This window comes from Megalobrama amblycephala, linkage group LG17, assembly GCF_018812025.1.
Source record: "Megalobrama amblycephala isolate DHTTF-2021 linkage group LG17, ASM1881202v1, whole genome shotgun sequence".
NCBI classification, from domain to species: domain Eukaryota; kingdom Metazoa; phylum Chordata; class Actinopteri; order Cypriniformes; family Xenocyprididae; genus Megalobrama; species Megalobrama amblycephala.
This window is the reverse complement of record NC_063060.1, coordinates 14,381,503-14,396,482: the sequence shown is the minus strand read 5'-3', so window position 1 is coordinate 14,396,482 and position 14,980 is coordinate 14,381,503. Positions and strand designations below refer to the sequence as shown.

General features: G+C 37.9%; 1 protein-coding gene across 3 annotated transcripts in view; it reads right to left on the bottom strand.

Annotated features, from left to right (window-relative positions):
* The window catches only part of LOC125250161 (intracisternal A particle-promoted polypeptide), a 79,647-nt gene that overhangs the window by 28,600 nt on the left and 36,067 nt on the right, over positions 1–14,980 (bottom strand). Inside the window, exons 1-3 of one of the 3 annotated variants that reach the window (XM_048162581.1) lie at positions 395–2,973; positions 203–274; positions 1–75 (exon numbers count right to left, since the gene is read on the bottom strand). The exons of the other annotated variants lie outside the window; for them this stretch is intronic. Coding sequence (XP_048018538.1) covers positions 1–75; positions 203–274; positions 395–413 — 166 coding nt within the window. The 5' untranslated portion in view covers positions 414–2,973. Of the gene's footprint in view, positions 76–202; positions 275–394; positions 2,974–14,980 lie in introns of those variants that run through there. 3 annotated transcript variants of the gene reach the window in all.

The following is a 14,980-nucleotide window of genomic DNA, read 5'->3' as shown; positions in this document are numbered from 1 at the left end:
CCAGTTCCGGATTGTTCGAGCTGCCTCGCGAAGGCGGCTGATTTGTTGCAGATCTGAGTCCGTTTTTCGACCCTCCTGGTAAAATAATTAAATATATAAATAAAAAAATAAAAGACGAATGCATGAATAAATAAAACATATTGTATAACGTCAATTACACTAGACGTGTGGTGTTCTGCATGTAACGTAAAATTATACATACCACTCGCTTGATTGAGAAATTGAATTTGTTCAACAAGATCATCAAGATTTCCACACGCATTGTCCGCATCACCTGAAGCGTAGAGATCCTGTTTAAGTAACGTAATAGTTCCGTGACTCACGGACACAAATAAACTTTTTTTTTTTTTTTTTTTTTCTTAATAATAATAATAATAACGATAAGCATACTCACTGTTGAATAAAGCAGCCATCTTCACAGTAAAACACTCGAACGTCCCGATAACAGCCGTGGTGTGAATGAAATAGTTTGTTTGAGATCGAAGATTGTCTGACACACACGATGCTTGGATACATACTGACGAAAAACTGGCCAGCTTTATACAGAGACCTCAAAACTTAAATAGCCGGTACAGCCCACAACATCATTAACATATATATAAAACTTCACCCAATCACCCCAATAAATGGGTCATCACCCTCAGGCGTCACGTAGACTACGCATAATCACCCAGTATGATAGACCCCTACCCCACCCTATCGACCATTAATGGCCCATACAGGCTTCTAAAACACCAGGTCACTTATTTTAATGGCCATACCTTTTGTTTTGTCGGGATGATTGTCTACCTGAATGTCACGATCCAAATATTTTGACTCAATTAACATATACTGTATTGAACCCCCATTACTGTTCCTGGTGAGGTGTCAGCATAACACAAACTAGGCTTGGGTATCTTTTAAGGCAACCCGCAATCAAAGAAATGAACGATCGCAGACATCACACCTTTACCCCATCAGACTGGAAGGAGCCAGGAGACAAGGAAGGAATAAACCATAAAACATCATTGCTGGGTGAGAGATGTGATACCCTATCAAAAAGTCAGTCTCCCCCTGTTTGATCTGTTTTTTAACACGTACAGACAACAGCTTGGGAAGTCATACAGCCACTGGCATAGGAAGTCACATAGCCACGTCACAATGTAACACCATGGGTCGTATATTACCTGACATATGCCCTGACATCTGACAGCTGTCAGTCTGAGAATTATGAGGGTGCAATAAATCATTCAAAAGTGACACAAGGTATATGTTAACACTACTCTCCTGGATAGTTAACTGGGAGATGACCATATTTAGACTTGTTTTTCTATATGTATCACATTCCTATACCATGAGCTATATGATGTATTCTCTCTCTCATTGGCTGAACCTATACTACACCCCTTGTACTCTTTCTATATATTCTCTTTTTTCTTATCAATAAAATGAGATTATATTCTCCCTCAGCGCTGAGTGATTGCTCATTCAATTGCCAATTAAGAGGTGTGGGATGAGGCACGAATTAGGAGCAAAAACCTAACAATTTGGGGGCTTGTCGGGATTTCTCCAGACAGGTAAGAAATAAAATGCTTAAGTGCATCTTACTGTCTGATGAGAAATTGATCCTTGTATTTTTGTGCCGCACTTTTTCATATGTGTTAAAAGTGGATATCCTCGTATTTTTGATAAATGCGGGAAGAGTGAAAGAGGACTGATCACCCTTTCATTTTTTGGTGTTATCCTCATGGATTATATGCGTGGGAAGGGAATAGATGAGTTTGAGTTGAAAATTTTCTCTCTCTCTAAGTCTATTTCATGGTGATATCCTCAGGTCCTTGTTGGCAGTTGAATGAATAATACTGAATCAAAAATTTTCTTTTTGCCAAAAATACTAAAAAGTTAATATAAAGCTGCAGACTTTAATTTGTATTTTATTTGACCATTCTCTGAAATTGTAAGATTTTTATTAAAGCAAAGGAGAGATCTTTGTTGGCTGTTTCAAATGGGTGAAACGATTAGTTGACCGTTAATGGGGGAAACCCCCAAGGATTTCATGAATCGCAATAATAAAGCATTTTTCACTGAACTCTATCTCTCTAATCTCGCGGGATGGTCAGAAGGGAAAATACAATTAGATCCATTTGCCCGCGATGGTTCTTTTAAAGATGAAGATATGCGTGCTGCAAAAGATATGATCTTTAGTTCTTGGGGTGACCCAGGATGGCCAATTGATTATATGAAAGATGCATATAAAGCTTGGATGAAGATGAAAACTTATTGGGATAAGTGTCCAGAGCTGAAAAAACAAGACAGCTCTCCCTCTCAGTCTCAGTTGAAACCTGATACGTCCCTTCCTCTATATGAATGTGTTGTTTCTGCTGAAATTCCAAAGCGCTTGACCAATTGATTATATCCGCAGTTGCCGTCCACAACTGAAGTTTTTCCGTTTGTACAGCTTCCAGATGGTTACAAAATTACTCCTCTGAGTGTAACGGAGGCAGTTGCCATTTGCAAAGATCTGCCTGATCCAGCTATGTCACCACATCAATTTGTGGCAGTGCTGCAAAGGTTAACTGCCTACAGTCAACTGACAGGGCGAGATTATCGTTTTATTTTTACTAAAACACTGCCTGCGGAAATTACAGAGGAGGAAATGATTGAAGAAGTTGATTACTTAAACCCCATGTACGATACACTGCCTGTTCGTCGTGTTGTATCTCAGAAAGCTGGAGATTCGAAGCCCCTTGATTTGTCTAAACCTTCTCGAGTGCTTCTAATTACTGATTCTAAGGATGAAGAAGATGAATATGATTGGGTTTGGGCCAGCTCAGGTAAACTTAAAGTTTTTTTCAAGCAATTGACTGCTTTTTTGCTAAAAGTGTCTTCTGCTAAACAAGACATCTCGCATGCAGCCAATACCAAACAGAGAACTGGTGAAAGCCCCGTTGCATTCTTTAATAGATTTAACTCCCTGAGGTCTGAAAACGCGCCGGCGCGTTTTGTAGGATTTTTTTCACATTGCAGCAAAACAGACTTAAAATACTCCGTCATTTCTTGTCATAGAGACATAAGTAATATATCAATTGAAACTATAGAATATCTTCTTTTATTTGTGTACACTCAGAGTAAAAACACAATGTTGTGCTTTTTGTAAAATAAAGAAAACTAACATGATGCATGATCTCTCCTCTCCCTCTGAACGAAGTCCAATCTGATAGTTCTCAGAAAATGAACTGTAACTTATGAATACTAATGACAAAAAAAATGACATTTACGTCTAAAGAAACGTTGAAATGTCAGGTTTTAAATCGTGCAAGTCAAATCGAAAACAAACATTCTGTGTTTATGTAATCTGTATGAAAAGAGAGCCATGTCAGAAGTCTGTGATTCAGCTCATTATCCGCTAATGCGGCCACGCCCACGGAGCCAGCACTATTCAGACGCAAATTCAGAGGCAATACATGCATTCATCGTCTCAATCGTGTATTTATTGTCTTGAAAAGTGTTTATTTGGATGTTAAAGCAATGGTTAGCGATCTCTAGAAGACATGCCGTTAGTTCCTAGTTCCTTTTCTTCTTTATATGAATTTGTGGCCTAAAGGTGTACAGAGAGCGCCCTCCGGCTGCAAGTATGAATTGAAAAAACAGTATCCAGCACTCATAGTGATGACAATAAATATTACTTCTCAGTATAGAAAATTGACATAAATATATAAGAATCCATCAATATTTCTCCAAATGTGCATGCTTTTAAGCTAAAAGCCTATATGAAATGCCATAGAGGTAACATAATTGTTCAGACACTTTGCATCACAGAAATACATTTTATTTTAAAGAATATAATAGAATACCATTATTTTAAATTGTAATAATATTTCACAGTATTGCTGTTTATGATGAGCTGAGACATTATTACAGAGGGTTTTTTTCACAGCCTACCTGACTGAAAGGCCTCATTAATATGCAAGTCATTTCAGGTCATTATTATGTGATTCTTTTGTCTTCTCAGGTGTAAATGGCCCATTATTCATGCAGATTCACGCCTCCACGCATACTGTGTTTCTTGACAAAAAGTGTCTTACAAAAACTAAATCAATATATTGTTTTATATGAAGGAGTAGGCAGCATAATTTTTACATAATTCTGAAGTAAAAACTCTAGTCTACAACCTCCAATACCCAAAAGTCTTGTGAACACAGATTTAATATACTTTTTTTGGCCTTATTTCAGTGACTTAAGTTTTTTGTTTTTTCAATAACCACGCATAAACATTAGTCCTTCAAAAATACAAACATGTACATACATGTTCCTCACATATTATTGTAGCCTAGTTTGTGCTGAATATAGTGTAATGACACTTTTGTCATTTATATGTTTATGAACAACTGAAAAAAGCACAAATGTCAGGGCATGTCAAAACTTCTCCAAGCCCCAAATCAGCCTCAGACTCCAGAGGGTTAACCCTCAGGGGTCTGAGGATTTTTGGGACCCTGGAAAAGTTTTGACATGCCCTGACATTTGTGCTTTTTTCAGTTGTTCATAAATCTTTGTTCACAAGACTTCTGGGTATTTGAGGTTGTAGACTAGAGTTTTGCTTCAAAATGAGGTAAAAAAGTATGCTGCCTGCTTGTTCATATAAAACAATAGAGAGATTTAAATTTTCTAAAACATCTTTGGTCAAGAAACACAGTATGCGTGGAGGCGTGAATCCTCATGTATAATGGGTGATTCTCACCTGAGAAGACAAAAGAATCACATAATAATGACCTGAAATGACTTGCATATTAATGAGGCCTTTCAGTCAGGTAGGCTGTGAAAAAGCCCTCTGTGATCATGTCTCAGCTCAATTAAAATAATGGTATTCTATTATATTCTTTAAAATATAATGTATTTCTGTGATGCAAAGTGTCTGAACAATTATGTTACCTCTATGGCATTTCATATAGGCTTTTAGCTTAAAAGCATGCACATTTGGAGAAATATTGATGGATTCTCAAATGTTTGTCAATTTTCTATACAGAAGAGTAATATTTATTCAGGATTTATTGTCATTACTATGAGTGCTGGATACTGTGTTTTCAACTCATACTTGCAGCTGGAGGGCGCTCTGTACACCTTTAGTCCACAAATGCCTGAGCACTAAAGAAGAATAGGCAATCCAGGAACTAACCGAACTAACAGAGGACAGAGATCGCTAACTATGGCTATTCAAAACACTTTTCAAGACAATAAATACACGATTGAGACGATGAATGCATGTATTGACTCAGAATTTGCGTCTGAATAGCGCTGGCTCCGTGGGCGTGGCCGCATTAGCGGATAATGAGCTGAATCACGGATTTCTGACATGGCTCTCTTTTCATACAGATTACATAAACACAGAATGTTTGTTTTCGATTTGACTTACATGATTTAAAACCTGACATTTCAACGGTTTTTTAGACATAAGTCTAATTTTTTTGTGATTAGTATTCACTAAGTTACAGTTCCTTTTCTGAGAACTATCAGATTGGACTTCCTTCAGAGGGAGACGAGAGATCATGCATCATGTTAGTTTTCTTTATTTTACAAAAAGCACAACATTTTGTTTTTACTCTGAGTGTACACAAATAAAAGAAGATATTCAACAGATTAAAATGGTGTATAACTCTTAATTGTATGTGCAACATTAACAGAGTATTTTGAGTCTCTTTCACACTGGTAAGAAAAAAAACGCAGTGGTATCGCCGGCGATACCCTCAGACCTCAGAGTGTTAAACATGCATGGGTTGAGGAGTCTGCGATTCCTTTTGATCAAAATTGTCCATTGTTCTTAAATACGTTCCTAAATAATATGAACAAAGACACTGCACAGTTAATTCGTATAACTACTCCAAATATTACTATCATTTCTGTTGATGAATTGGGAAAACACCTGCAATGCTTCAAATGAATGCTGCTGTGAATCCTCGTCCGCAACAATTTGGAAATGTGAGATGCTGTTTTTATTGTGGCAAGCTAGGACATCTGGAACGTAACTGTAGGAAAAAGGCTTGGGATTTGAGGCAGAATGTGTCAACTGTTTTGCCATTTATTGAATTAAATGTTGACCATAAACCTTATGTTTTTCTCTTAGATTCTGGGGCGTAGATCTCATCGTTATCTTCTCTTGTTTATGAGGGCTCGATTACAGGAAAACATGTAAACTCTGTGGGAATCAACGGTGTGCCTGTGAAATGTGAAATGACACCAACATTTCCAGTTACTTCTAATGATGTCCCATCATTGTTTAAAATGCATGCTTTTGCCATCATACCGAATTCGCCATTTTGTCTTCTCGGCAGGGACCTCATGCATAAATTAGGTATTCAACTTAATTTTAATGCTGACTCTCTACAACTTATGTTTCCTGCAGCCTTCTCTCTCACTGTTGATACAGGAAATGCTCTCCTTGAGGACGATTCTGCAACTGAGCTCAAACAGGAAATTGAGGGCGTCAATTGTGGGCGGCCCATAAGGATGACACGGGATTCATTGATGTCCAGCCCTATGTTTCCAAGCCAATAACAGACAAGCCTGTGTATCAGAAACAATACCCCCTCTCAAAAGAAAAGGTGGAGGGTATTCTTCCTGTTATTGATAAATTACTGGCTCAAGGCATCCTGGTGCACACTCATTCACCTTATAATACACCAATTAATCCAATTAAGAAAGCAAATGGATCTTGGCGTTTAACTCAAGATTTGAGAAAAGTTAATGAGTTAGTAACACCATTGTCTCCTATTGTACCTGATGTGCAAACTATAATTAATTCTATTCCTTCTGAACATTCATTTTTTACAGTTCTAGATATTTCCAGTGCCTTCTTCAGCATTCCTGTTGATCGCCGAACTCAGCCATTGTTTGCTTTTACCTTGGAAAATTCACAATTAACGTGGACAAGACTCCCACAAGGGTTCAGAGATTCTCCAGCTGTTTTCTCTGCTGTAGTGCACGCTACACTGAAAAATGCCAAACTTCCTCCAAACACCTGTCTGCTTCAATACGCAGATGACATCTTTATCACTGGTGCAACTGAGGACATGTGTGCTGCTGCCTCTAAAATTGTCTGCAACATTTTGGCAGAGGCTGGTTTCAAAGCATCAAGAGAGAAACTACAGTGGGTACAGAGGAGGGTCGAATACCTTGGACATGAACTGTCACAGGGCAAAGTGCAATTGTCTGCTGACAGAGTGAAAGCTATTGCTACCTTCAAGCACCCATCAACACGGAAGCAGATGCAAAGCTTCCTGGGACTGGTTAATTATTGCCGATCATGGGTGCCCAACTGTTCCATGTATGATAAAGTCCTACGAGCTGCTACTCTGGGGGACACAGAGGACATTACATGGACAGCTGAGATGGACCAAGCATTCAGACATTTGAAATCCTCCCTTATGAAACCTCCTGCACTCGGCCTCCCAAATTACACTCAAGACTTTCACCTGTACGTGCATGAATTGATAGTGCACACCTCTCATCAGGTAGGAGTCATAATGAGCAATATTTCTACTCAACATATGACTGCTCAACGCCGCTCTGGCTATGAGGGTATATTATTAGCTACTGCTAATTTGATTTTGAAACCAACTTCTGTTATCCATGGCCCTACTGTACATTGGCACAGGTTGCTGACACAAGGTGAATTTGAGAGTGACGACCACGATTGCCTGGACAGAATCCAGATTTCGACTGCCTGCAGGCCAGATGTTTCTACATCTGTCCTGGAGGAGGGGAAGAATTGGTATATTGATGGATCCTGTTTCAAGCCAAATGATAATGTATACTTGTGTGGGTATGCTATTGTTGAATTACCCGATCATGTAATTGAAGCATACTCTTTGCCATACAAGTTGGCACAAGTTGCAGAATTAATTGCTTTAACGAGAGCTTGTCAATTGGCAAAAGATCAGTGTGTTAATATATACACCGACTCAAAATATGCGTATAGCATAGTCCATGACTTTGCTAAATTGTGGGAAGAAAGAAATTTTAAAACCTCAGATGGAAAACCAATTGCTCACCATAGCATTGTATCAGAGCTCATTAATGCAGCACAACAACCATCAAAACTCGCTGTTATTAAAGTAGCAGGACATGCGTCAGGAGAAACAGATGAAGCCAAAGGAAATAGATTTGTACATGAAGTAGCGAAATGGGCTGCTAAAGAAGTAATATTAAGTCCACATGTAAGCGAAAGGGGCACAGATGTGCCTATGATGAATTCATTATTGACTAATGATTTGGACATTAAAATATTACAAGCTAATTCTACGCAAGCTGATTTGACTTACTGGTCAGACAATGAAGTAAAACCAGATCAAGCTGGAATCTTGAGACACAAACAAGGTAGACTTTCACTACCTGCATCTGCGATTGTTATGCTATGTAGACATTATCATGGTGTATCGCATGTGTCAAAAAAGAAAGTGATACAAATGTTGAATCGATCTTATTGCATAGCAAATGTTCGAAGAAATACTCCGTTGATATTGGATGCTGGTCTGGTGTGTGCTCAAACCAACAAGCACAAGGCAACTAAACATGACTCTTTACCACATCCTGAGCTACCATTCCAACACTTGCAAATTGATTTTACGCACATGCCTCCTTGTGGAAATAATAAATATTTGCTTGTGATGGTTGACAGATTTTCTAAATGGCCTGAAGCTTTTCCGTGTTGAAAAGAAAATGCACAGACGGTAGTTAAAGTTCTGGCTAAGGACATTATACCGCGTTTGGTATACCAATGGTTATCCATAGTGATAATGGAACACCATTCACTTCCAAAGTCATGCAGTTGTTAGCCAAAGAGCTTAACACTCTGAGGTCTGAGGGTATCGCCGGCGATACCACCGCGTTTTTTTCTTACCAGTGTGAAAGAGACTCAAAATACTCAGTCAATGTTGCACATACAATTAAGAGTTATACACCATTTTAATCTGTTGAATATCTTCTTTCATTTGTGTACACACAGAGTAAAAACAAAATGCTGTGCTTTTTGTAAAATAAAGAAAACTAACATGATGCATGATCTCTCGTCTCCCTCTGAAGGAAGTCCAATCTGATAGTTCTCAGAAAATGAACTGTAACTTAGTGAATACGAATGACAAAAAAATTAAACTTATGTCTAAAGAAACGTTGAAATGTCAGGTTTTAAATCGTGTAAGTCAAATCGAAAACAAACTTTCTGTGTTTATGTAATCTGTATGAAAAGAGAGCCATGTCAGAAGTCAGTGATTCAGCTCATTATCCGCTAATGCGGCCACGCCCACGGAGCCAGCGCTAATCAGACGCAAATTCAGTCAATACATGCATACATCGTCTCAATCGTGTATTTATTGTCTTGAAAAGTGTTTATTTGGATGTTAAAGCATTGTTGTAAAGCATGGTTAGCGAACTCTAGAAGACATGCAGTTAGTTCCTGGTTCTTCTTCTTCTTTATATGGATTTGTGGCCTAAAGGTGCACAGAGCGCCCTCCGGCTGCAAGTATGAATTGTATCCAGCACTCATAGTGATGATATATAGAATAAATATCGAATAAATATTACTCCTCTGTATAGAAATTTAACATAAACATAAAAGAATCCATCAATATTTCTCCAAATGTGCATGCTTTAAGCTAAAAGCCTATATGAAATGCCATAGAGGTAACATAATTGTTCAGACACTTTGCATCACAGAAATACATTATATTTTAAAGAATATAATAGAATACCATTATTTTAAATTGAGCTGAGACATGATTACAGAGGGTTTTTTCACACCCTACCTGACTGAAAGGCCTCATTAATATGCAAGTCATTTCAGGTCATTATTATTTGATTCTTTTGTCTCCTCAGGTGTAAATGGCCCATTATTCATGATCATTCACGCCTCCATGCATACTGTGTTTCTTGACAAAAAGTGACTTACAAAAACTAAATCAATATATTGTTTTATATGAAGGAGTAGGCAGCATAATTTTTACATAATTCTGAAGAAAAAACTCTAGTCTACAATCTCCAATACCCAGAAGTCTTATGAACACAGATTTAATATACTTTTTTTGGCCTTATTTCAGTGACTTAAGTTTTTTGTTTTTTCAATAACCACGCATAAACATTATTCCTTCAAAAACACAAACATGTACATACATGTTCCTCACATATTATGGTAGCCTAGTTTGTGTTGAATACAGTGTAATGACACTAGTGTCATTAATGTGTTTATGAACAAATGAAAAAAGCACAAATGTCAGGGCATGTCAAAACTTCTCCAGGCCCCAAATCAGCCTCAGACTCCAGAGGGTTAATATTACCTGGTCATTACATATACCGTTTCACGCTCCATCTAGTGGACAAGTTGAGAACATGAATAGGGTTATTAAAGATCGTCTTAATAAAGCGTGTCTTGATACAGGCAGAAATTGGGTTGATCTGCTGCCTGCCGTATTGACAGAAATTAGAATGTCACCATCAGCAACAACAAAGATGTCTCCGTTTGAAATCCTTATGGGTAGACCTTTCCTGACCCCATGGGTCAGAGGTCACGCTGGCAATTTTTCCACAGGTGACACGGAGGTGATCATCACGGATTATGTGGATTCCCTAATTAAAACGTTGAATAGCATCAATGGTGATGTGTCTCTCTCTCTCCCTCTTCCTGCAGAAAAACCCACTCATCCTTTTGTTCCAGGACAACAGGTGCTGATAAAGTGTCTGAAGCCCACAAAACTGGGTGAGCCGAAGTATCTGGGGCCCGCCACGGTGATTGCTGTGACGAGAACAGGAGTGCTGACTGACTTCCAGCCGCAATGGATCCATGTCAGTTGACTGAAAGCAGCTCCATCCCAGGGGAACGTTCTGGTCAATGAGGAGGAGGAAGCCAGTGAGCCAAGGAAAGATCCGAAGGAAGGTGAACCAAGACGTTCAACGAGGAGAAGAAGAAAGAGATTGCTAGAGATCTAGAACCAGCAATAATTATCATCGAAGCTCTCTAGCCATGATTGCTAAATTGATATTTTACCTGGTTGTGCTGACAAATGTGTTTATTCACATACAAGCTGCTGTTAGCACTGGTAATGAAACTTGGGTGCATTATGAAGAAGAACCACATGCCTTCGCAGCTAATATGTGGTGGAGATTAGCCAACTACACTGCTAAATCTGAAGGAAAAACAGGTGACTGTTATGTTTGCGCAAAAATGCCACATAGTGCTTCTGGTCCACATGTAGAAGTTAAATCACCAAGGACAGAAGAAGAATTAGAATGCCCTATTTTTGTTAGCATTACTGGAATGATGGCTCCAAATAGAACTGCAATATGGAGTTGTGGAAAAAGTAGAATAATGATGCTTGCAACGCAAGTACATGTTAAAGTGACAACCATTGGCTCTATTCCAGACTCACTGTTATGTATGGAAAGAGAAACTGTAACAGTGAGACTGGGGGTAATACCTAAAAGTAAATGTAATTGAACATACCATCATTGCGAGATAGAAAATATGTCTTGTTGTATGGGTTGTATTTTGCATTATCCAAAAGCTAATATGACTGAGTGTTCTAAAGGAACACCAGATCCTATATCTACTATGATTGCTTATGGATGGGCTAATCCTTTTATTCAAGATGTGTGTTCTAAATATTGTGCACTTGTGCCAGGTCAAAATTGCTATAGATATGCTCCTGCTTCACAGGGAACTAGAGCTGTCAAAGATTGTTTTTGGCTGTGTGGACATAAAGTCTACACTACTCTTCCAGAAGATTGGAGTGGAAGATGTGCTCTAGTAACTTTGGAAGAATATTCCATGGTTATTAGACCACACAAACCTCACGTTATGATAAAACAAAAACAGAAAAAGAAACGCTACCTCTCTGGTCGCAGTTCAACTAGTAGTTTAAGCAGAGATAATCCAGTACCAATGCAACATCGACTCTGGACTGGTACTGAAAGATTCTTTGAAGCAATGTTTCCAGGAGTAGGTGTTTCTAGTCTTCAAACTGAAGTTGAGGTTACAAGATATGAGCTAATTTCATTTATCAATACTACAAGAGACACATTGGCTGGTGTTCAACAGGAACTCCGAGGGCTCCGTTTAACTGCCCTGCAAAACAGGCTAGTTTTAGATCAATTAACCGCGGCAGGAGGAGGAGTCTGTGTTATTGTTGGTACCTCTTGTTGTACCTATTTTCCTGAGAATGATGCAGATGGTCATTTAATCTCAGAGGGTTTAAAAAATATGACTAGAATTGCTCAAGAATTACAAGGACGAGAAGTTACTGATAATCAAGGTGGGTTCTTAGCATGGCTCACAGGATGGTAACAAATGCTTGTATCTGCTTTAATTCCTATAGGTGTAATCCTATTAATTATTGCATTTATTATCTGTTGTATTATTCCATTTATTAGAGCTTTGATTAATCGTGCTATGAATACCTTTGTATCCTCTCAATATGCTTTGATGAATAGACCTGTTAAATGTTAGTAATTTTGAAGAAAAATGAAGGAAATGTTTGCTGAAAAATGTTGTGATTTTGAAGGTAAAGAAAGTGATTGTATTTGTATATGAAAAAAGTAATGCTGAGACTTGGGTGTGGCAATTTTATTGCCAAAAGGGGCAACTGATAGATTTTATGTTGGTCTCAGCATTGAAGGAAAGTGGACAGAGGCTCCTTTGTCCTTGGTTGAAGCTATCCTATGTTTTCACATATGGTTTTCTTTATGTACCGGAACCATTTCCATATAAGGAACAAGGATTTACTAGGATGGAATGGGAGACAGGGAATGGTCCCTTGCTTTTTGTATTACAAAGCATAGGAGAAGGTCTTTGGGATAGCAAGGAACTCCTGGATAGTTAACCGGGAGATGACCATTTTTAGACTTGTTTTTCTATATGTATCACATTCCTATACCATGAGCTATATGATGTATTCTCTCTCTCATTGGCTGAACCTATACTACACCCCTTGTACTCTTTCTAAATATTCTTTCTTTTCTTATCAATAAAATTAGATTATATTCTCCCTCAGCGATTGCTCATTCAATTGCGAATTAAGAGGTCTGGGATGAGGCACGAATTATGAGCAAAAACCTAAAAGGGCCCGAATGTGCTCGTTGTACCACCATGTTGGACTAATTTCCTTAATCTTGTTTAAGCCCAAAGGAGCAACTGAGTCTAATGTGCTGAAAAAGAGAGAGTCAATAGTTTTTGTTGTAACATCGAGATAGCATCGAGTAAGCTATCTGGTATGCTAAGGAGATGAAACTGATCAGGAAGATCATTTATAAAGCAATCTTTAGTGGTAGAAGAGATAGTTCTACCATATTTGTGGCAGGATGGCGGTTTTGCAGCCTTGGCTAAATGTAGTATACACGAGAATAGATAATGATCTGAGATGTCATCGCACTGCTACACAATTTCAACGGCATCAATATTGATTCTATGTGACAATATTAGATCTAAAGTATGATTACAACAATGAGTGGGTCCTGACACGTGTTGTCTATCTCCAATAGAGTTTAGAATGTCTGTAATTGCCAATCCCCTTTTTCATTATCTACATGGATATTAAAATCACCCACAATAAGGACTTTATCCGCAGCCAGTACTAACTCTGATCGAAAATCAGCAAATTCTTTGATAAAGTGCCCTGGTAGCCTATATACAGTAGCCAGCACAAACGTCAAATGGGATTTGTCACTTACATTACATAACGTTACATAAAGCACCATCACTTCGAAGGAATTATATTTGAAAGACTTTTGAGTAATACTGAAGGTATTACTATAAATTACAGCAACACCTCCCCCTTTGCCTTTCCGATGCGACACGTGTCGATAATAGTAAACTTGAGGCATGGACGTCTGGTTTTAGCCAGGTTTCTGTCAAACACAGCACATCTAGATTATTGTATGTGATAATATAATTTATAATAAATGCTTTTGAAGAAAGGGATCTAATATTAAGCAAACTGAGCTTTATCATTTGTTCATCAGAATTGTATCTGTTTTTTAACCCTCTGGAGTCTGAGGCTGATTTGGGGCTTGGAGAAGTTTTGACATGCCCTGACATTTGTGCTTTTTTCAGTTGTTCATAAACATATAAATGACAAAACTGTCATTACATTGTATTCAGCACAAACTAGGCTACAATAATATGTGAGGAACATGTATGTACATGTTTGTATTTTTGAAGGAATAATGTTTATGCGTGGTTATTGAAAAAACAAAAAACTTAAGTCACTGAAACAAGGCCAAAATAAGTATATTAAATCTGTGTTCACAAGACTTCTGGTTATTGGGGGTTGTAGACTAGAGTTTTTGCTTAAGAATTATGTAAAAATTATGCTGCCTACTCCTTTATATAAAACAATATATTGATTTAGTTTTTGTAAGACACTTTTTGTCAAGAAACACAGTATGCGTGGAGGCGTGAATCTGCATGCATAATGGGCCATTTACACCTGAGAAGACAAAAGAATCACATAATAATGACCTGAAATGACTTGCATATTAATGAGGCCTTTCAGTCAGGTAGGCTGTGAAAAAAACCCTCTGTAATCATGTCTCAGCTCATCATAAACAGCAATACTGTGAAATATTATTACAATTTAAAATAATTGTATTCTATTATATTCTTTAAAATATAATTTATTTCTGTGATGCAAAGTGTCTGAACAATTATGTTACCTCTATGGCATTTCATATAGGCTTTTAGCTAAAAAGCATGCACATTTGGAGAAATATTGATGGATTCTTATATATTTATGTCAGTTTTCTATACTGAGAAGTAATATTTATTGTCATCACTATGAGTGCTGGATACTGTGTTTTTAATTCATACTTGCAGCCGGAGGGTGCTCTCTGTACACCTTTAGGCCACAAATTCATATAAAGAAGAAAAGGAACCAGGAACTAACGGCATGTCTTCTAGAGATCGCTAACCATGGCTTTACCATCCAAATAAACACTTTTCAAGACAATAAATACACGATTGAGA